At 39.4% G+C, this 21,517-nt stretch overlaps 1 protein-coding gene across 1 annotated transcript in view; it reads left to right on the forward strand.

Annotated features, from left to right (window-relative positions):
- The first annotated feature begins 10,394 nt into the window (after positions 1 to 10,394).
- The window catches only part of LOC143189083 (disintegrin and metalloproteinase domain-containing protein 10), a 173,091-nt gene continuing 161,968 nt past the window's right edge, over positions 10,395 to 21,517 (forward strand). Inside the window, exon 1 of the mRNA XM_076393728.1 lies at positions 10,395 to 10,620. Coding sequence (XP_076249843.1) covers positions 10,530 to 10,620 — 91 coding nt within the window. The 5' untranslated portion in view covers positions 10,395 to 10,529. The remainder of the gene's footprint in view (positions 10,621 to 21,517) is intronic.

Raw genomic sequence — 21,517 nt, forward strand, 5'->3', positions numbered from 1 at the left:
GTTTACTTTCCATCCGCCTTGCTTTACGATAAGACAGAGGCAATATTTTGCTACAGGTGGCTGAGTATACGTACCTCTCGTTCACGGCCACTCATGTTCAACCCATCCGCCGCGCGCTCACCGCCCCCCCACGATCACGGAAATTCCACTCGTCGTGCACGCGTTCCACGTAGACACGGTTCATGGGCTGCCTCGTGAATCGCAGATCTTCGAGATTGAGGAGCGGGGAATCGTCAAACCTCCGCCGCTGGAATCTCGTGTACTCGCCTACCCTAATTAGAGAGTGGATTATCTACTCGATGTGGAGGCTGATATCCCGAAAATTGTGGCGCGGTATGTGATAGTTTTGCGAATCCAGGACAACTGGGGCGTACCTGGTGCATGACGCGTTCGAGGTTGGGAAACGTAGAAGAGATACATTAGGGAATTCCTTAACTTTGAGTATTCCTGAGTTAACTCCTATTGCGTGGGGACGTATAATGCGAAATTTTTATGCACAGAAGGCGTTGGATTAGTGGATAGTTTAAGTAGTGATAAATTTTAATTAGTCCAATATTGTCGTTTGGTTGATGTATTAAATCTGTTGGGTTTTCTGGAAAATATTTCACTCGCAATTGTACCTATAAAATACCGGTTCAGAATTGTTGGAAAAAGATTTGACGATTGCATTAAATGAAAGCTCGACATTTGCGATACAGCCCGCATTTGTGTTTGTGAATTAAAAGACATTTCAATCGATACGAGATCAATTTAATTGCATATTTCTCTGTATAAGTGAGCGGTATTCACAAAAGCTTCAATCGGCCGTGATTTAAATTGTCCACAAAAAGTTACTTTTAATTTTATTCGAGCTCTCTTCCGTAATTTATAATGGAAAAAACTGCGAAAATGTTGCGTCATGCAAACAGAATTTAATTTCTCATTCGTATTTCTAGGGAATTAAATATTGCGTCGGCTTACGAACAATTGTAATTTCATCGAAATTGCGGCACACATCAGTACTCGTTAACTCGAATTTTTTCGTGTGCTAGTTCCTATTACTGGAAATATATCATTTGGCAAACGTATATTTCAAAGAATTTAATTTGACTATGACAAATGGAAATTTTTATGTACTCCAAAATCTTTGCTATTTTGTCTACTTAATTAGCTTCATTTGCACTAAAACCTTTAATTATCTCCTTTGTAAATATCGTAAAAATTCCAGAAATATAATCCGTATTCCATCAATGAAGATAATTAAAGTCACATTCAATATCTATAGAGTCATGTGGAAAACGCAAAAGGCAGTGCAAAATGTATAAATGAAAGCAGAAATAACACTTCGGCTGAATGATCGACTGATGACAATATAGAACATCGTATTTGTGGCTTTAGTTTTTGACAAAGTTTTACACATTCAGGTCTATATTATGGAATTGCGTTTTATGGATACATCGTTAAATTTTATTACTTTTTCTTGATAATGAACATTCTATCGTGCAGGCTTCAATTAAGGCATGATTCGAGATTTAAAAAATGTAATTTACCAATTTGTAAATGCAATCTTTATCTCAATATATCTATAATCGTCCCCTTTTCTTCACCTGTAGTCAAACGCTCTGTTTAGCCACAGCTATGATAAATGAAACAAAATTAAAGCTTATGAAAAATATGGACTAAGACAATAACTACTAGAGCGTTGGATTATACGACACACAGAGAGACAAATAGAGGAGAGTAAGACAGCGAAAAAAATTTGCCGAATAAGGAAACTTCAAATGAAATTTTCCTGCTGGAGCTTGTGTAAAACATAATGTGAAAATTCGGAGAAAATTCCCCAGAGAAATTGTGAAAACTGTTATTCAAAATTAAAAAAAGAAAAGAAAAAGAGAAAGGAGACAAAGCTACAAAATGAGAAAAATATATTTAGCAGCAAGTATGCAACGAAACTTGCAGAAAAAAAATTCCAAGAAAAACGAAAGCCAGCATTGACAATAACTTTTTCCTTGCACTCCTTGATCACATATTCCGTTTTGATATCTTTTGCGTTTCCGTTTCTGCGCTGTTGCGTTTGCCTCGGCTCGGTTCGCGTCGTTTTCGAATTCGCCGCTCGTCAAAGTCGCTCCCAAAGAAACGCATGGCTGCATGGTGGCATTCCTCAAGCCGAGGCAACCTTGACGTCTGTGCAGACGGTTCTCCCGCCGCTGCATTCTGACGGTGACGTGAACTGTTTTACATTTTTACGCTCCGTGATTCGTAATGCGTACGTAATAATTTTACTTGAACCGCCGCTTTGATGTTGCTCCGTGCGCGTCGCGAATATATGTCACGAGCCCGGGGCCCTCGTTGAAAAATTCCTCGAGCACGAGGCGAGACGATCCTAGTGAGCTGCAATTTTTCGCAAGAGGCCTTCGTTCCCCTGTTATTCCTCGTCTCGCGTTCCGATACGCGCACAACCGCCTGTCTTCTGCTCGTTGCAAGCTCACGTTTCGCGGATAAGTGGGCGTTTTCAAACGACCCGCGTGCTCCGATAGTTTTCAGCGGTTCGAATTTCCTGGTACCGAAGCTCAAGTGTCGAAGGTTCGGTTGACTAGATATCTCGTTAAAATTACACAACCAGCGCGACGCCCCCGATGATATTTACAAGAGAGGAATTACGAGGCGCCGAGAGCCGAGTAAATTGTACAAGTTATTCACGAAGAAATTAGCAACTTACGGTTCAAGAAGTTAATGATCTCTCTTGGAATAGCGAAACTTTTCTGCTGGGAGGGATACCTAGAATGAGACAGAAAGGAATCCTCTTTCTTGTCGCTTCCCATCCACCCCGACTGTCTTCCTGTGTCGCGTCGTGGCTCGGTCTCATTAAATTTATTATCGAGCTACATCACTCGCAAATATTCCCTAATTTTCCGGAGGAGATTCAAGCCCAGCCGGATTCCAGCACTCATTACGCGTGCGATTTTATAAAATCTTCTATCGAGAGCGACGAAGAAACGTGTTTGCGCTTCGAGGGTACGTGCTCTAATTACACGAACGCCTGTACATGGGTTATATCTTTGAGAAGCCTCGCCATGGCGGTATTTAGAAAATATATTATTAAATTTATCTCGTCCTTTTCATCGGGATAAATTGGTTACCGTGTTATATCTGACTTCTCACGGTGTCTACGTGTATGTACGTGTTAGTGTAATGGAGCACAGCTTATACGAGCAACACTAATTTTGCTAATGAGATTGAATTTTTTGGAATAATTTGGAAATTCCATTCTTCAAACCAGATATGATATGCATAGTGTTAAGAAGAGAATCTGGGATTTTAGAAACTTAGAATGCTTATCGAGGGGAGTAGAAAAATGCTTATTTAAAATCAAGTAAGCAGTAAACTCGCCTAAATGAAATTTTGTGCATCTTACTAAATAAATATACATAGAATAATCGGTCTAATAGTTGATTACTTCAAAACTGTTGAACAGAAGTTTCTAATTGTAAAGTATACTGTATTCCAAAAATTAATGCAAAAGAAGTAAACAATATAGACTGAGAGCTCAAAAAACAGAAAAGAAGTAGTAGAGACGAGCAGCGCAATTATAAGTAGATAGGTCAGTACTTGGAAATGTACATCCACCTTTGATACCCAAATATGACTTTTGTATTCAAATGAAAGAAAACAGTTCTATATATTGTATCTCAATAATTATTTAAAATTTATGTTAACCAGACATTCATTATTCGTTTCGCTGAGTACTCTAAGATCTATAGTCTTAAACTCTTTCTTTTCTTTACATTATGCTTCTTTAAAGAGTTAACTCTGAAAAGCAGTATTGTAGAAAATATTGAGCAGGAATATTGGAACACGGATCTGGCATAAATGAAATGATGCATATTGATGCCTCGAAGAAAATAAAAAAGGTTATAGTCTAATAAAGTTGCAACGAAATTATGTATGCAATTAAACTTCAACGGATGCCCGTTACTGAATTACTGCGAACATTTCACGGGCTCGTCCGCTGTAAGCTTGTCCGTGGTTACTTAATTTATGATTAGAATTTCACTTATTCAACTTGGAACAAGTTCTAGTAAACGAAACCGCAATTCTATTTCCGGTCTTGTCTACCTCGGCGAAGGTTAAATTTCAATTTCTCTGCGGGGCTAACTTCTGAATCGTTTACCGTTCTTGCGGATGCACGATCTGAAGAGTATAATCACTTCGACTCCACGAATTTCAAAGGGAACAGAGAATTATACAGACCGTGAGAGTATTTTTTATTCGCTACAGCCTTTGGACTGGATTTTGTACATTTTATTTTGGAGCTAAAAAGTGACGTTTGAATGAAAATGGAGCATCTACTACGTTCAAATCTCGTATACTTCTAACCAGTATCCCGTCGAGCTTCTCCAATATAGCTGCGTCTGCAAATAATTGGCAACCCCACTAGCGAATCGGTTGACTTTGCCGTCGAACGTTATGGGAATGCAAGCTCTCAGTGCCTGAGGCCATATTGTGCGACGGCTCGCTGGAACTTCACAATTTCTCTGCTGTCAGGCGACGTGACTCACCAGAGGGACTTTGATTTCCTGTCAAACTTCAAGTCTTCGCTAGTGACGTGACGAGGCCACTCGACTATTCTAGTCCTTTGTAGTCTCATTGCTTTGTAATCCTTGTTACTTCAGATATCAATTTTTATTTCTTTCAAACGTACTATGTTCCAGTCTATGGAATAATAGTGTAACATGTTGGGCAATTCTTGTGGACTGTCTGTTTAATTCTGATAGGATATTTTGTAATCTGTAGTCGAAGGAAAGAGTAATGATTTAATAGGAAGCAGTTGATGGAAAATATAAGTAGAATAAAATTTGACTTACCTTGTTTGTTGGTCAATTAAATCGATTTTGAGTTTAGTTGTAAGAACACCAAGATACACTTTCAATATAGTCTTCAAATAAAATTCCTTTATACCTCCCAAAGGACTGACATTGAAGATTTAAAGATTTGACGCCAAGTATTCAAAGCTACAGCCGCGAGAGGTTTATTTCACACTCTGGATTTACCTGTGTTGTAATATGATGACACTGATGCATTCAAAATTAAATATATGCCTGATCACGTCGGGGTTACCAATTTGTGGCATCTTCTTTTGCTTTGTGGATCTCTTCTGATAAGGATGCCACGAGCCTTATCGATAGTCTTTAGAAGTAATTACTCCCAAGGTTTACTACAATAAACTTTTAATTGTTATATCCTCTACACTTCTATATTTACAAACTTTTATAACAATCACAGATAATCACTCTGAACACAAGAGACACGTCTTTTCAGATCGGCAGGGGACGGCAGTACGAATTGTGTTAAAAAAGAATTTGTTCCTTCGTATCTAATAAATAAAAACAGTAAACTAACTATCAGCTAATTTACCTGACTGCAGGACCATCAGTGCCAGCAATCGGGATGCTAAGATGTAAAGTTGCTTCACACTTTCTGGGTTTTAAATGAGATTACCGAAGTGAACTTCGTGTTTTGAATCTCGACGCGCTTCGACTGTGGAATGTATCAGCGTCGCCACAGTAATCGGACTAATCTTTGTGATACTCATCTTTGTCTAACGTGCCACTGCCTTTCGTTCCGTCAGCCGAGCTGAAAACACGTATCGAATCCACATAGACCCGCTCCACTGTACCGTCAATTGCGAGCACTCGATTTTAAAGAATCTCATGACCAAGGCGCGCTTCTAAAGAAGGAAAAATGGGTCACACGATTGACTCTTCAACGGTGTTCTGGGCCAGCAGTCGCAGTCGGTCGGTACGTGTTTCCCGCAGGCGTGTAGCAATAAAATCAGCGCTATTTGTTCGGCGTGCGGGTTTTACGAGCGAGCGGTCGCATTCAGCGGCGGCGGCGAAGTGGTTCGTATAAAGGGAGACAGAAAAGCCGTGAACCGACAAGTGGCGTCCACTAAAGTGGACCACGTGAAAGGCGCCTTATTGTCGCGCTCCGGTCTTTTGGCTCGGCAGCTCGCGCCGCGTCCTATCGCGATCGACGCCACGGCAAAGACGAGCTCTCGCGAAAGAGAACCCGCCTCTGGGGAAAAAAACACCGCAACGCGTGGACGTCGCGCTTCGGGTTACTTTGAATCGAGCACCTTTGACCAGAAACCATTGAAATATACGGAGTATCTGAGAAGTGGTACAAGTAGGAGAATCGCGAATCCAAAGTGAACAAAGAATGAGACGTAGATATGAAATAAAAATTGTTGGCGTCGTACTTCGTTTTCAGGGAAATTGACTTTGAAGAGGTTGAGAGAAATGGAGGTATAAAGTGCTAAATAACTTACCAGGGAAGTTTCCCAGATGAGCAACTAGTTTAAAAAAACCACGATTAGAAGCTATACTACTCCACCCCCTAATAACTGAAATGAGTGTTGTTCGCTCGGAAAATTTAGTATTCGTTAGAAAAAGAGCATCAGAGTCCGCCATAAGCGACTCCGAAACTGGATATAAATGACATTTTTGCGCAAATTTTGTTCACGTTTTGGGGTTTTCTAGGTAAAAGAAACTGTAATATTCGATGAGGATTCCTATGAGCCCCTCAATTAAAGTTTTAATTTTTGTTTTTGAAATCTCATGTTATGAAGAATTTTGAAAATTTGCCTGTTTAGTAAAATTCATAGAAAGTTATCTGGATATTCCACATGTCTCTAAACAATATTCTGCTGCCTCGGCAGATCGATAATTTGTTATACTCTTTATCTACAAGTTCAAAAATTGAAAAATTAACTATCGATATTTCTTGCCTAATTTCCTTGATCTTCTCGAAATAAAATACAATACCTAGCACTGAAGAATGCAAAACATTTATATATTCTGTGTATTTGTACAAGATCAAAATGTGAACACAATTTTCCCAAAAACAAAGTGCGATATTAACAAATTTTATTGTATATTTCCGACTTACTTAAAGTCAAAGTAAAATTATCCAAAGTTATATAAAGTTTAAGTAAAATTGTCATCTCTCCATGTCCATCAGATCCTCAAATACATCCTATATCTATAGTGTGTATCCTTCAGTGTTGGATTCCTCCTTAAAAGACTGGATATTACTTTCTCTAATTAAATAAAATAGGTAGGGAAAATTAAAGAGGACAGCTTCCAGCGTCCGAGAACGTCCCAGAAACGAAAGAGATTAACAGTTTTTTCGGATGGTCTTTTTGTCGCCGCTACGGTAATTACAAGGGGGCTAGTCGTTACTTTTGCATCAGCGTGCTGGAGGGGGTGCGATATTTTTCTGGATCGCCTGCAGCGATAAATTCAGCGACGTGTCTACCCTTTCTAAGGATAATTAAACGCAACGCGACGAAACGCGAGAGTGAAAGATAGTGGGTGACAAGGAGGGACGAGGGAAGGGTATTGGAAGTGGCTAATTAACTTGTTAATTTTGTTTCGTCGTGGAAGAGATATGTAAATCGGTATGCAAAGGGCGGGAAGAGGATGCGCGTGACTAAGGAAGGACACAGATGAAACTCGGCATTCCGCGTGGCGGGTGATAAATAGCGAAAACACGATAAGCGGCAACGAAAACAAGCAGCGGAAGCTTTGCAATTAAAATTCAGTAACTCGCTTACCGAACTGCGTTCCTCGATTGTAGTTTCGCCGTTAAATACAATGCAGTCGCCGTGCTTTACCGGGAGCTAAGTTTTAAGTAGTACAAATCACTATGCAATCAGGCCGTCGCGTTGAAACGGAGGGACAAGAGGCTGTTTTATGGACGATCAGCGGCCTGACTCGTTAATGATAGGACAATTGCGATGTTTTTATTCTCGTTTAGCGAGAGAGCGAACCGCCCCATTGTTTGTTGTTTTGAGCAACAAAAGGATTGTTTCCTGTTATCACTGACAACAGCGTTCTTCTGTTTTCTTATCTTTCCAGAGACAAACACTGTTCCACTGCACCGAAAACAATGCTGTTATCGCTGGTTGCACCGACGACTATGTAGATTTTTCGCGCGAACGGTTACGTGTATCTTCCCAGTCTTTTCACGCTTCGAAAATTAGCATTCTACTGAATTTTTGGAATTCGCGAACAACACGTCGAGAGGGAATGAAAATTTCGCTGTTGGATAGGTGTTTCGCGTCGAGGAGGATGTAATTCCACTTTCCAAATAAATTAAACAATGTGGACTCCCTTATGTATTGCCTTCTTGAACGGGGTTGAATCGTACGTTTAGTTGGATTTTCCCGACATTGCAGAAGTGCAGGGAAGTATAAGTGGCGGAATACCTAAAGCAATTTGGGCAACTAATTAATGCAACCAAATTACGATGTATTAAACACGAGAACAATTGCATCAACAATAGTACCCAGGACTAGAGAACTTGAATGATTCTTCGATTAATTGTTCCCCATTCACTAAATCTTCATTATCTTAGTTATTCAAATTATTCAAACGAAACAATTAGATCCAGGACGCGAGCCAAAGTCCCTTGAAAGCATTTTTAAAACCCAACCCATCGCTCGTTAGCGCCAACTTTGTTTGCATCCAATTAAAATTCAACTTAGTTAAATATTTCCGATGTCAGTGCGACACGATTCTCGTCAAAGTTGTAAATAATTTGCTGTCGTAATTGAAGTACCCAATCGCTCACTGGCACGCACCGCGCATAGATTTCCAAACTATATACCGTCGAGATGTTACAAAATTTCCCACTCGATTTTCACGCTTTTCCTAGCTACTTTGTGCTCGTTATATAAAGTGTCCTTTCGTATGATTTTCCAGGCATGCAGCCCAGGAGACAGCCGCAAAAATTCCTCGCCGCCTCGAGGTCCGATCGTCGTTGGCTCCTTTGAATGGTGGACGCTGCTATAATAGGCAGTCAACCACGCCAAGTATTTCATTAGAGCCAGAGATCCACTTGGACGGGGGGAAGAAGCGAAGAAGGATGAGTTCAGCAACGTCGCACGACGCGCGGCTAGCCTGACGTCCCTCTCTAGCTCTCTAAGCCGACGAGAGGGGGTTTACGTCGACCTGGCGCGAAAGGAAACGCGATCTCGCACAATTCCACGGTGGCCGGAGGCTAAGGAAAGTTTAATAAGTGTCCTAGACCTGCAACAAGTTCTTACACGTGTTCTTCCGTCGTCGCGCTGGAAACAGGGGTTGATATCGATTCGAGCCTCCGTAACTCGTCCTAGACCTCTCCAGTGAAAACCGTGGAAGGTAGTTTCTGCTGAACTATAGACACACCTCGGAGGAATCGTGTCGAAACGAATCCTACGGTGAAGAGAGCCTGGAAAATGTCTTTGTAAATGGACGTGTCTTGAAACAAAGTTTCGGGGAAGTGGTAGGAAAGGATTGTGAGAACCTGGGAATGTATCAGTTAAGGAATATCTTGCTTCTGAGATCTATGGTTATTGAAGATTTGCATCCGAGAAGGGAACAGTACGATGTAGTAGTAATACCGGAATTTTGTCAGACTTCCTTGCTATTTAGTGTCTTGAAACGAAGAAAGTATGTACCCGACAGTGAATACTCTTTGACTGAGGAGTTTCCTCAGTCCAGTGAGATGTATTGATGAATACTAATTCGCGGAGCAATGGTTAGAAAAGGTATTAATGTTCATACCGCTTAACCTATACACTCAACATTAATCCTCAAGATTCGACCGTGATGTCTGAAAGATCAGTTCGCGAATTTATCCCAGGGGAGAGACTCCCAGAAGTTGCCTGGTACGTTCTATTGTTTCCAGTCACCGATATTTTGAAGAGGAATTCATTTCCAATACGACAGCCTCCCTATAAGCTCGGCTGTGGTGCCAGCTATGTAACCCCAAAACTCCATGGTTCATAAAGGTAGCTCTCTATTCAAAGAGTTACAGTCTAGGATCAAAAGCAAGCTCGAGCTTTTGGAGAGAGTCAAACCCTTCCAATTGGAAGCATCGTCGGAGAAAGTAGTAAAAGTCGTTCTTTGGTCAGGCGGAGCTTTGATTCGACAAAGCCTACGAGAGCACAAAGATGGTTTACTGTTGACCGAACCTCTGCTTCCTACTTTGAGCGTAATAATGGTTAAATATATCCATGCTGCATGCGTGCAGCTTGAAAGCCGTCACGAGAACAGCTGGCGCGCATTTTTCGCGTAACCTCACCCCTGAAACACGAACGAACAAGGGGTTGCAGTTGTTGGGACTATGATTCCAGTTTGATAACGTGGACCAGACGTACGGGCCACGCTCGTGAGTTGTTACGTCCGTGTCTGGCTCGGTCAGCGGTGTTCACCCCCTCGGAAGGGGTTGGTTACACGACAGTTTGAACGGGCTGGAAAGAGGCGAGAGATCGTTGAGAGAAAAGAGGACAGAAGAGAGGAACGGAAGAAATAGGAAAATAGGGGGGTAAAGAGACCCTGTAGCACAAGGGGTAGGGGGTGGAAGCGAGTGAGAGGAAAACGGAAGGACAGAGGGATTCATGAGAGGAAGAAGGGAACAACAGACTGCTACGTGAACAGGAAAGCTGAGGAGGAGGAAGAGGAGGAGAGAGGACAAGCAGGGAAGTTTCCGTCTGTCCAAAGTGGATGGGGGTGAAAATGTTAGGAGTGTTACTGGCATGTGTCTGGCTGGTTGCCGGCTCCCCGTTACATCCCTGGCCGCTAATACCGCACAAAGGTAAGAGCTCGATCTACTCGTAATTTCTTATTGCTTGTTTTTGCTTCAAAGTGCTTCTCGATGTGGTCTAAATCGTGGGCGATGATTGCGCGGCTGTAAAAACGTGATTTTTTAAACTGATCGTGTAATTCAGGTAATATGGGAAGACTCCCATCAGGTGGTCACAAAATATTTTTAGCCATTGCCATTGCTATGTTACTCTATTATTTTTGTTTTCACATCATCATTGTATATGATATTTAACGATAGGTGACAGAAATTTTAAAGGGTTACTCTACACCTTAAAATAAGATGAAAATCAAGAATACCAGAATTGCATTTGGGATTATTTTGCTGAGTAATTCATTGTTATAAACAAAACTAAAGTGCGTATGGCACACATATGTCTGACTTATTCTACTGACATTACTGCACCTTCTGCGATTGATACGCATTGTCAGTAGAATAAGTCCCTAATCAGACACATTTCCTGCGAACATGGCACATAATTAGAAACTCAGAAAACAGTGTCCTTTGAATTAAGTTCGCTGAGTATGATTTGTGAATCTATAATAAAAAATCACTGCAGATTAATATATTTCTTCAAGAGTTAAAGACTTCGTTGAAATTTTGAGCAAAACTAATGACATAGGAGGTTATAATTCCCTTCCTTCTGTCACTGTTTACCGTCGCGTTCTTCGTTTCTCTTTCATATCCTGATCATACGTTCGTCCTGGCGATGCGGTTTAATGGAAACTCCGAAGTTTGTTGCAACTTTTTACCCAGGGCAGTTCTTTTTTCATCGAAATTACAGGAGCCCCAACGAGAGGACTGCAACCCTCCTCTCTTGACCCCAACCCTTCCCCTCTCTGTTGGCAGACTGTAGTTTTACGGTCGATGCGAAGACCGTAATTTAAAATACTCCGCGATAAAAGAGACGAACGATAACGGCTTAACAACGAGGGGGAAAAAGTTATTCCATTTCGCAACGTCGGTAATCCGATGTGGAAAAGTTGCCCAACGTTTTCCTGGGATTCTTCGCGCCGCGTTTCTCTTCGTCCACGAATGACGACGATAGAAGGTAGAAAATGATTGAAGCGCTGTTACGCAAATTTCATTTCTCCCACTCAACTTTTATGCAGTTTCGTTTCCGCAGATCGTAAGGCCGTGTTCATTCGCAATTGCTTAAACGTTTTATGTAATCACCAGTTTGATTTACTTAATCTTTAAATGCTTGCGTACTTTCTTGTATACTTTGCCTACCATTAACTCTAGCTAAACAGCTTCAGTTTATCGAATTTAAATAATATTTGATAATACGCGAAATAGATGTTATAAGATTACATAAATATCTTCATAAAATAATTTGAAAATAGATTTCAAAAGCGGAGTAAGGAATTTAAAATTAAGGATTAATAGTAACTACATTCAGCAGAAATGAAAGTTCTGAGTACCCTGTATATATGAAATTTTAGGAAGCAGAATATGAGTTATTTCGTTAATCACGATTTATTCGCTCTAAGTGATACAAAGTCATCATTAGTCAGACACTGTAGACTAGACAGTAATCATACGTATATTTAATAATAATAAAAATTAACTGTCTACTGACTTGCTCTGTTCTTAAAATTCTATTACTCTCGTAATATATAATCACCACTTATGAAATGTTATAAAGAAATTAAATAAAAATTTACAGTTACATCTCATTAGAGATTCATATATAGAGGACTTAGAGATCGAAAAATGTTCAATAAATTCCTTTCTTAATAAGAGCTCAACTATTCTACCTACGTAGTATAAAAGTATAATTTATCACACACTGTCATATCATCGTAATTCACTCCTTCCTAATGTGACTCTAACATAATATACTCCTAAACTTTTTCTACGTCAACTTTACTAAAACAAACATACAATTCATTTAATAAAGTACATTTTCTTAACCCGTTCCAAAGCAAGCAACAGTCTCCCACTTCGAACAATATTTTCTGACCAATCAACTAATAATGCCAACTAATACACGTCGTTGCAGTGTTATCAGTCTCGTATTGGAAACCATCGTGTAGTATAAAATGCAAAGGAGAGTAGTTTCCCCTGTTGTGCATATCAATGTATTAATTTCCCTTGTTACGTTGGTGCATATGGATGTATTAATTTCCCTTATTGTGTTGGCATCTTACAATTAGCCTTGAGAAAATGGAAACACGAAGTAGCAGTAAATCGACCAGCGTACCGAGTGGAAAGATGCGCTCGATTTCGCAAACGCGTTGCTCGCGCTATTACGTGGCTTTACTCGCGTAATCGCGCCTCCCATTTCGGGAATTAGTCCATCAGGATTCAACGTCGCGTGAGGCCCACCGAGTCGTGTCGACATTGTTGCCGATTCTACCGCGTCCACGGAAAAATTGTCCCTTAACCCCCAACCCCTCCCCAGAATCATCAACCGTAACGCCCAGAGGATTTAATTGGTTTTGGAATGGAACTATTCGGGTGTTCATTTTCGAGGATCAGACTGATACATATGCTCATTCTCGCGGAGATTGCAGAAAATCAATTCGATTGAGAAAATCAATTCGTTGACGTAATTACTATCGCATACAAGCGCAGAGTTTTCTGAATTTGATTTCTGGACGATGAAAAATTGAACCCGCTTTCGTGCGCTTCGAGTGTCGTTTGTTAGATTTTTCTCTGACCAGGTCACTTGTGTGCGCACGCTACATCGAGAGGTCGACAGCGATAAATATTTAAATACCTCGAGAGACAGGTTGCGTCGCGGAATAAAAGAAGAATGTAATATCTGCACACACGTCACAGCCCTTCTGCGAAGAATGCTAGCGAAACTTGAATGGCAAAGGAAACCATTTCATTAAGGTTGACGTGGGATGTGTCTTGTCTTTTGAGAAGTCTCAGTCGAATATGAAATCAAGCTTCGTTGCGATGTTCGGATTCTTGACGTATGAATTGTAAATCCTTCTTCCAGAACTCGTATATTTAGTCATCTTTCAGTATTATATTGACATGGGTTCATTTTAAGACACGATGTCATTATTAAAACGAAAGCCATGCTATTTCCTGGTGCAGCAACATTCATACTGGATTACTAGGGTTACAAAACGTGTGCCTCTATTTAACAATACCTATACGAAAATTAGAAGTCTTTGAAAAAATACATAATTTACAGAAATAACGTTTATTTATATATTTTTTCAATTTCTTTCAGCATTAGCTAAGATAAGATAAGATTTAACCTCTTTGCTAATTTTACTATTACAAATTCGTTTGCCTTTATTCAGTGTCAATTGACCCTCCACAATACTCTAGATTGCTACATCTCAGCAAAACCAATTTATTAGCATAAATTAATCTCTAGTGCTGTTTTTGAGAACATTAAGAATTAAATTATCAAAAATATAAAATATTTTATTTGACATAGGTGGTGTATCACACTCAGTAATCGCTGAAACAATGTTTTATATACAAAAAAGAAACTGATACCCAAAAAAGTGAAATGAGAAAGGATTTGAATACATACTACATATTTTTTGTCGAGCTAATGTTTACAGAATGTAGATGTTCTAAAATTTTTGGGATGCATTTCGGAACTGACAAATGATTAAGCCGTGGTTTATTAAAAAGGCAGGAGTAAAGCTAACGCTCTGGGGAACAAAAATAACTGATATAAAATGCAGAACATTGACGGCTGTAAAAATAATACCTAGTGCAAAGTAAAGAATAGAAACGAGAATGTATCATTCAGCGCGAAATTTGCCAGCACTCGTTCGAGTTTTTGTACGTGTCCCTTTCAGAATCTCGTCAGTGAGATTTGTCTCATTAAACTTGCAATACCACTTATTCGAGGACGTTTATATTTCTGTTCGGTTCGTGCTATTAAATCGTTAAGATTATTTAAAAAAATTTGTATCACTACTGCGTTGTAATCTTACGATTCATGAATTGAATACTCTGGCAAGCGGATCTGGTTTGCATTACGAACGACGTGTTCTCGAGTGCGAGCCAAATACGGCCGTACGCTATAATGAATCATACGCAGGGAATATCGTGAAACTGTGCGCCGTAAAATTGCATATTTTTGTGGCAGCTAATGCACTCCAGGCGCTCGCAGCCCCATTCGTTACGCTCTTCGCTCGTCCACCGTGATGCAAATGTTTTACAAATTCGACTAATGACCGTCGAACGCTTGTTGCACGAAAAAAGGCAGATCGAAAACGAGGTCTGTCCTATTTTGCTTTGCAAAAATTTTTACTGGGCTACCGTATTCAAATTTGAGAAATTGTCAATACAGAAAGCAATATAGAAAAAGGCTTCACGTTTATATTTTTCTTAATAAAGACGTAGAAATGTGTTACAGCGCAAATCCAGAGAATTGTATCGCTGTCTGACTCTTTGAAGATCGATACTACTTAGAACTATTGAACTTTCAGTCCCAAGTGGAATCTTTGAAAATATCACTCTGATACGTTTAAGAAACGATTTAAGAGTTTCTTTATTGTTAAAGGTAGAGCTTTCATTTAGTAGTACAAAACATGTTTAAATTATCAATATTAAATTACGTTCATAATATAAATGAGGATTGTAAATGCTTTTAAGTGGTCGAACTTTATCTCTTTTTATACACATGAAGAATTTAATTTTCATATTTTTCATTTCAACGAAACGTATAAAAGCCAGATTTAAATAACAGTAAAGAAGCTTTTACATGGCTTCTGAAACATAAGAAACCTTAAAATTAAAAGAACTAGGTTTCAGTTTTCGGTACACACGTATCTACTTTGAAAACAAAGAACAGCTAAATGAGAGAACAAGGAAATAACAGAATTGCACGCTTGTAATTTGCGTAAAAAATGAAGGTAACACCAATAGTGGCAGCGAGAAGAACATACGAGTTAAAAGTAGAGACAGTGCTTAACGCTAGGCGTCGCGACGTTGATGAGCCCACAAGGGGTAAGTTGCAACCGCGACGAGCTAAGGGGCAGGTGTAACAAGGATGAGGTTGTGGAATCTAAAGTTGCATATTCAAACAGGCGTGAAAGTGTTCGTGCGAACACTGATCTCGAGACACAGCATGGATACATTCTAACCGTCTTATCGGAACGGGCCGACGTGGTGCGTTATCGAATCGTTTTCGCTTGAACGAGAAATCAAGTTACAAGGGAAGGGAGTGCGCCGATTGAGGGGTGATAAAGAGAAGCCTTCTAGTGGGATGCGTTGGAGCGATTGTGCATGTGGTGAAAGTCGTTGAAAGAGTTGTTGAAGTGCAAAGCAAATTCAAAGTACGATGGGAAGAGGTTATTGAAAGGGGTCAGGAGTTTAGTGCTGTGTTAGAGTGCACACTCGAATCATACCTTTTCCTAAAGTGCGATACAGCGAAATTAGTGCTCTAAGGAAAACTCGGCAAAATCCAATTCTTGTAAGTTGATTAAGAGCAGCAGCAGGTCCATTTCAGAGACACAGCTACCACGGAAGTGAAGAGCACGGTTGGCACGGTGGTTAAATCTGGTTGTACAGCGGCTAGGTAGTTAAAGGCCAGCCTCACAAATAAACGTTGAATTACTGTTCGTTATACTTCCTGCCATGGTCCTTGAAAGCCCTGTACGTTACAAAGTGTCCGTACGTACAACCTGGTAGGCTATCTTTCCTAGAAAGAATAAATTACATCGAAGTGGTATCTTAACCAATTTTTTAAAGAATCTATAGCAGGATTCGCTATTCGTTAGAATTCTTATGGAAACTGGTTGGGGTGTAAATTAAAAAAGAAAAATCCTGTAAATATGGTACCGACAACAAACACTGAAAACGAGTGAGAGAGCTATATTGCAGAATTGTAGTATGAGGGTAAATCAATATAGTTTAGATTGGACAAAAAATGCTTTTGTTATTATTTTTCTTTTTCAATACGTTTGTTTAAAACTTGCATACACTTGTATCGAGCAAAACGATTTTTCAAACACTCTATAAAATAATTTCTACCTTTATTCTATTCCATGAACCTATAATCCCAATTGTAAAATAACTGGTATTTTGTAGTACAGAATCAATATGAGAGTTACTAACAAATTGTCTTATTTATTTAAAAACTATGAAGAAAAAGCCTCCGTAAGGATCAGCAGAAACATCTGACGGTTTTCAAAATCAAATGTGTCAATAAGCCTTTTATACCTACCATATTAATAATCTATAAAGAAAGGAGATTTACCCTGAATAAAATATTTGTTCTTACAACTTTTAATTTTACTTACAAATCTATTCTTTTAAATGATATCTGTTATACTGTATACATAATTGGAAACACTGTTTTATAGTCGATAAAAAAGTCACCCGTATCACTAATTATGAAGGTGATTAAAGTCGAAGTCTAAAAAATTTCAATTTATAACATATTTTAAACTGTGACTAAATCCAACGCGTAATACGTAATAAATTAGATTTTTTAGAACTTACTACTAGAAAGATGGGTTTCCACACATATTCGCGAAATAATTAACGAATTCGAAAAGATTGCTTTTTATTCATATAAATCCATGTGTCACCTTCAATGTGTTATTGGAAAAATTGAGAAAAAATGATTAAATCATAATTTAGTTCTTGAAGTAAAACAGATAAAGACAGCAATAGCTCATTACTTAAATTACATCTTACTACCAGCTATTAACTTTCAGGTATAAATATCAAAATGGATAACACTTATTGACTAATTTTTGGAAACAAATTTTTATGAAAATAAATTTCATGTATATATTTAAATACTAAACTGATCAGGAATTGGATTCTAATCAGCAACTGGGTTTTTAACCCAGGGTTTTATTATTTAAAAGGGTTTAACCCTAGCTTTTAAATATTCATCATTCATAGTTCGCGATGAAAGTTCTCTTAAACAATCCCACGCAAGGCGTGGAAATTTGTTCCTCCATCGAAAAACTAATAGATATCGTATTCAACTTGTTATTCGTGAGCAGCGTACCAACGCGCTCGAATCACACAGCAGAAGGAAACAAAACGGGCAGCGTTATCGTGAACCGATTCGCTTCAAGAGCTCTCGGTTTTTCGAAGAACCGAATCACAAGGAGGGTGCAGATAGAAGAGGCTGGGACGTCTCGAAAGGTGGCTGCTCCTGCCAGTGCTCGTGCGGAATAAAGGGCTCTCGAAGGGCACTCGACCCCGATGTAACGACTTTGCACACGCTCGTAACTCGATATTGTGAAATTCTCTTATCGCATAGTAGCAGCTGCGAGCGCAGAAGAGTCATTGGAAATGCGAAAAGACCAAGCGCGATTACTGGTGCACTGTACACTCTCATTTCTCTGTTTGCACGTTGCAAAGACGACTGTGACAAAAGGTTTGCATATCGTATTTCTTCGATGCGCTATTTCTAAAACATTTCATCTCTTAGAACTATTCGCAAGGAAAAGGTACACGTGTTTGTTGTGTACAAAATTATTCCTTTTTTGATCATGAGAACTGAAGGAAAATTTTGTTATGATTGCGTGCTCCATTTGGTACACAAACGCTGTTGCAACCTTAAGAGAGCAATAAAGTTCCAAGAGGTAGAGAAAACGTTAAAAATGGATTTTATGCGCGTTGACTGGTAAAAGCCATAACGCGTAAGCTTGAGCAAATGTGCTTGGGAATGCTGCCAGAACCTTTTCCTTTAATCTTTTGATTTGACAGAGAATTATAAATGCTGAGTATTGCAAGCTATCGTCTCAAAATATTAACAGAAAGTTTTGGAATATTCTTTTACACTGCAGATTTATATAAGAAGCTACAAAAGTTATTATGGTATACATAAACTCCGAGAGCGTTGCATTAACTTAAAAATTATATTAAAGAATGATAGTAACTTACATAAACCTCTATGACAAATTTGCAACTTATATTTGAACTATCCGCATAAAAATTTTCCATTTAATTCGAACCTGACGCGATTCGAAAATTTCAATTTATCCCCCTGACCATCGCTTGAACCAGCTATGACAATTTTTATAATCCCCAGTGTTTTAAATTCAATTCCTTTTCGGTGCCATCGAAAAAGCACGTTACGTTTCTCGACTGAATTATTTATCACGATGGCCAGCATGTAAAACGAGGGGAGAGTGCATAACTCACAAGGGATGAAGATCACCACGCTCCCTATATTTCCGATCCAGCATTCTGCACTTTTTCACCGACTAGTCTGAAGATATATTCGTCTCAGCGAGAAAAACAGCGTCTCCCATCGGAAGGGGATCGAAGAGCTCGTTCGAAAAAGATTTCGAGAGGATCTTAACGAACTTCGAATGAAAGTCTCTCGTCTCCGTCTTTGAGTAGTTCTTCGAATATTCCTGTGCCCGTTAATCGTAACGAGCAGCCGAAAGTCCCGAGGATCACCCAATGCTTCTCTATGGCCCCAGGAAGGAGAGCATAAACTGCGGCAGGATAATGATGCTCTCAGAAATCACAGTCGAGGAAAATAATCGATCTATCGAAAGGGCGAGATTGAGGATTTTTCGACGAACGAATCATTAAAAAGTAAAGTTGCTCGTCGTGACAACCTCGTTCTTAGTTCTCATATTGAATTCTTTTACCAATCTCTTCCTTGCCCGAGCAGGGGAAAGTACCAGTTTTTCGTGTTCATCGGTTTCATTTCATTTCCAAGATTGAAAATACGGAGATCTAACGCAGCCACAGCCCAGAGGAGCTTTCATCTCCTTTGCGAGCGGATATCACGACTAAAGGTGGTCGTCTGATGACGGTGCATTTTGTTTTAAATCCTTGGGTGCTCTCATTTCTACCTCTCGTACGTGTTGGCACTTTTTTACGTTTATTACACCCACGGCTCCGCTTTACTTCCCTTCGCTTCCTCTCGTTTCTCGTCGCGTGCACACAGCCGAGAGAAAAGTACGCGTCGGTGAATTGTTAAAATGAGCAACATGCGGAGTATAATATTGCATTTCTTTTAAGCACTATTAATTTTACCATTAATGTTGTTTCGACGTGGAAAAATTAAAGGAGTAACTATGGTGCCCGATCAGAAGGGAATCTTATTTTTGGAAGTTGGTTTTAATCCATGCGTAATATTTGTAACGTCAAGACCCAGTTCCTAATGACTCAAGAATAAGAAGCATGGTTTTCCTAACATATTTACGAAAGTATTACTGAAATGAATATTTTCCTACCACTCATTACGTAAATTATATTTTACTACCTGCTATTACATTTCAAGTATAAATATATAAATACGTAACATTCCAGGAAAAACGCTACGACCTCGCAATACCAGCTAAATGTTCATAAATCTAAGTAAACTTGGTAATCTAATATTATGGATAATATAAAAATTTTCCTCCCATATTCGAGTGTAAAATACAAACTTACGTATTCAATATCCAGTGCTTTCATGTCGTTCTCTTTCTCCAGTATAATTTTCATGCTACTTCCGTTTCAGTTCACCCCTATCATTACGAACCAATGGAATAACAAAGTTGACACAAAGTCATTTATCTATTACGGGTCTAGCAGTTATTCAAGCAGTTGCAGCAGCATCCTCAGGCAGGAACGCAGCATCCCTGATACCTATCAGCCTATCGGAGCTGTTTCAGTTTCTTAATTCGTTACGAAGTTTCCTCGGCGTATTAACGACAGTGGATTCGATTAAAGGACGCCGCTAGATGCCGCTAGATGCCGAGCTATAAGCGTGATTTAATTTAATCAGCGTGTAGACGAGGGCGGGGAATGGTCTAAGGGATGGTTCCGTGAGCCGAGACGTCTCGAGAACCCTCGGGGACGGAACGCAAGGGCGCTGACGGAGGAAATGGGGTTAATAATTGACGGGGGCATTTCCGATCTCATTATGCTCCCGTAATTGGCAGCGGCAGGTTTAGTATGATATCTCCTATTAGGCAGAGTGCATGTGCACCGCTGTTTGCGCGTTTATCCACTTTGGGCAGGGGTGTGTTTTAATATAGGGTCAGCCTTGTTTCCACGTCTCTAAGATTTTATCCTAGCTCGGTTCTTCTGCTTCTTTTTTCCTCCTACTCTTTTCTCTACACGAGGGAGCCTCATCTCGGTGATCCGGGATTATTCGCGACTAGGGTTCGTCGAAATTGTTGCTTGGAATTTAATTAATGGCGTCTTTACTCCGTAACGGTGGATTAAAAGTGGTGTGGAAGCTGAGGCGAAGCTTGGCTGTTGCTAAATATAATCTAAATGCTTCTATTAGAATGTATGAACACGATATATCACACTGCGTAGCGATATATCATAATATATCATAATGTATCACGTGCATCGTTACGTTACGCAATATACAGGATATAAACAATATACACCCCCGTTAAAAAATATTAGGGCATTTGCTTGATCATAATAAATATCTAGAAAAAGTTAAGAAAAGTTAACGATTGCACTAAATGTTAAATATTCTATTTTGTCAGGACTAAAGAAGAATACTAAAGAACTATTTAGAAACGAGAATGTGAAGCAAAAATATAAATATTTATGGACAGACAAAAATATTTCTCTTTCGTCATACGGCTAAAAATACTCACGTAAAAAGCTGGATACTTTTTCTCGTTGCCCTTCTCCTGAATTTTATCAGATGCCTTGGTAATTCTACAAAGCAGTATATTCAAGGGACAAAAAGCACAGTCCTTTATGAAAATGACTGCGACTTACCATTAACGAAATGTTTTTGACTGGAACACAAAGGAAACTGTGGATTATCGTGACAAATCTTAATGGTCTCGGGGATCAAGGATGCTATAGATAATTTCTTCAGGCTTTTAGTGGCTGTCTCTGTATTTTGCATAAAACTTAGGAGAATGTTGGTAGAAATACAGATAGTGGTTGCGATGATGTGAAGCATCAGTTAAATGGAAGATCGATAATGAAGCACTCCATCAAAATTATTAAACAAATT

This window comes from Calliopsis andreniformis, chromosome 3 (genome assembly GCF_051401765.1).
Source record: "Calliopsis andreniformis isolate RMS-2024a chromosome 3, iyCalAndr_principal, whole genome shotgun sequence".
In the NCBI taxonomy this organism is placed as follows: Eukaryota; Metazoa; Arthropoda; class Insecta; order Hymenoptera; family Andrenidae; genus Calliopsis; species Calliopsis andreniformis.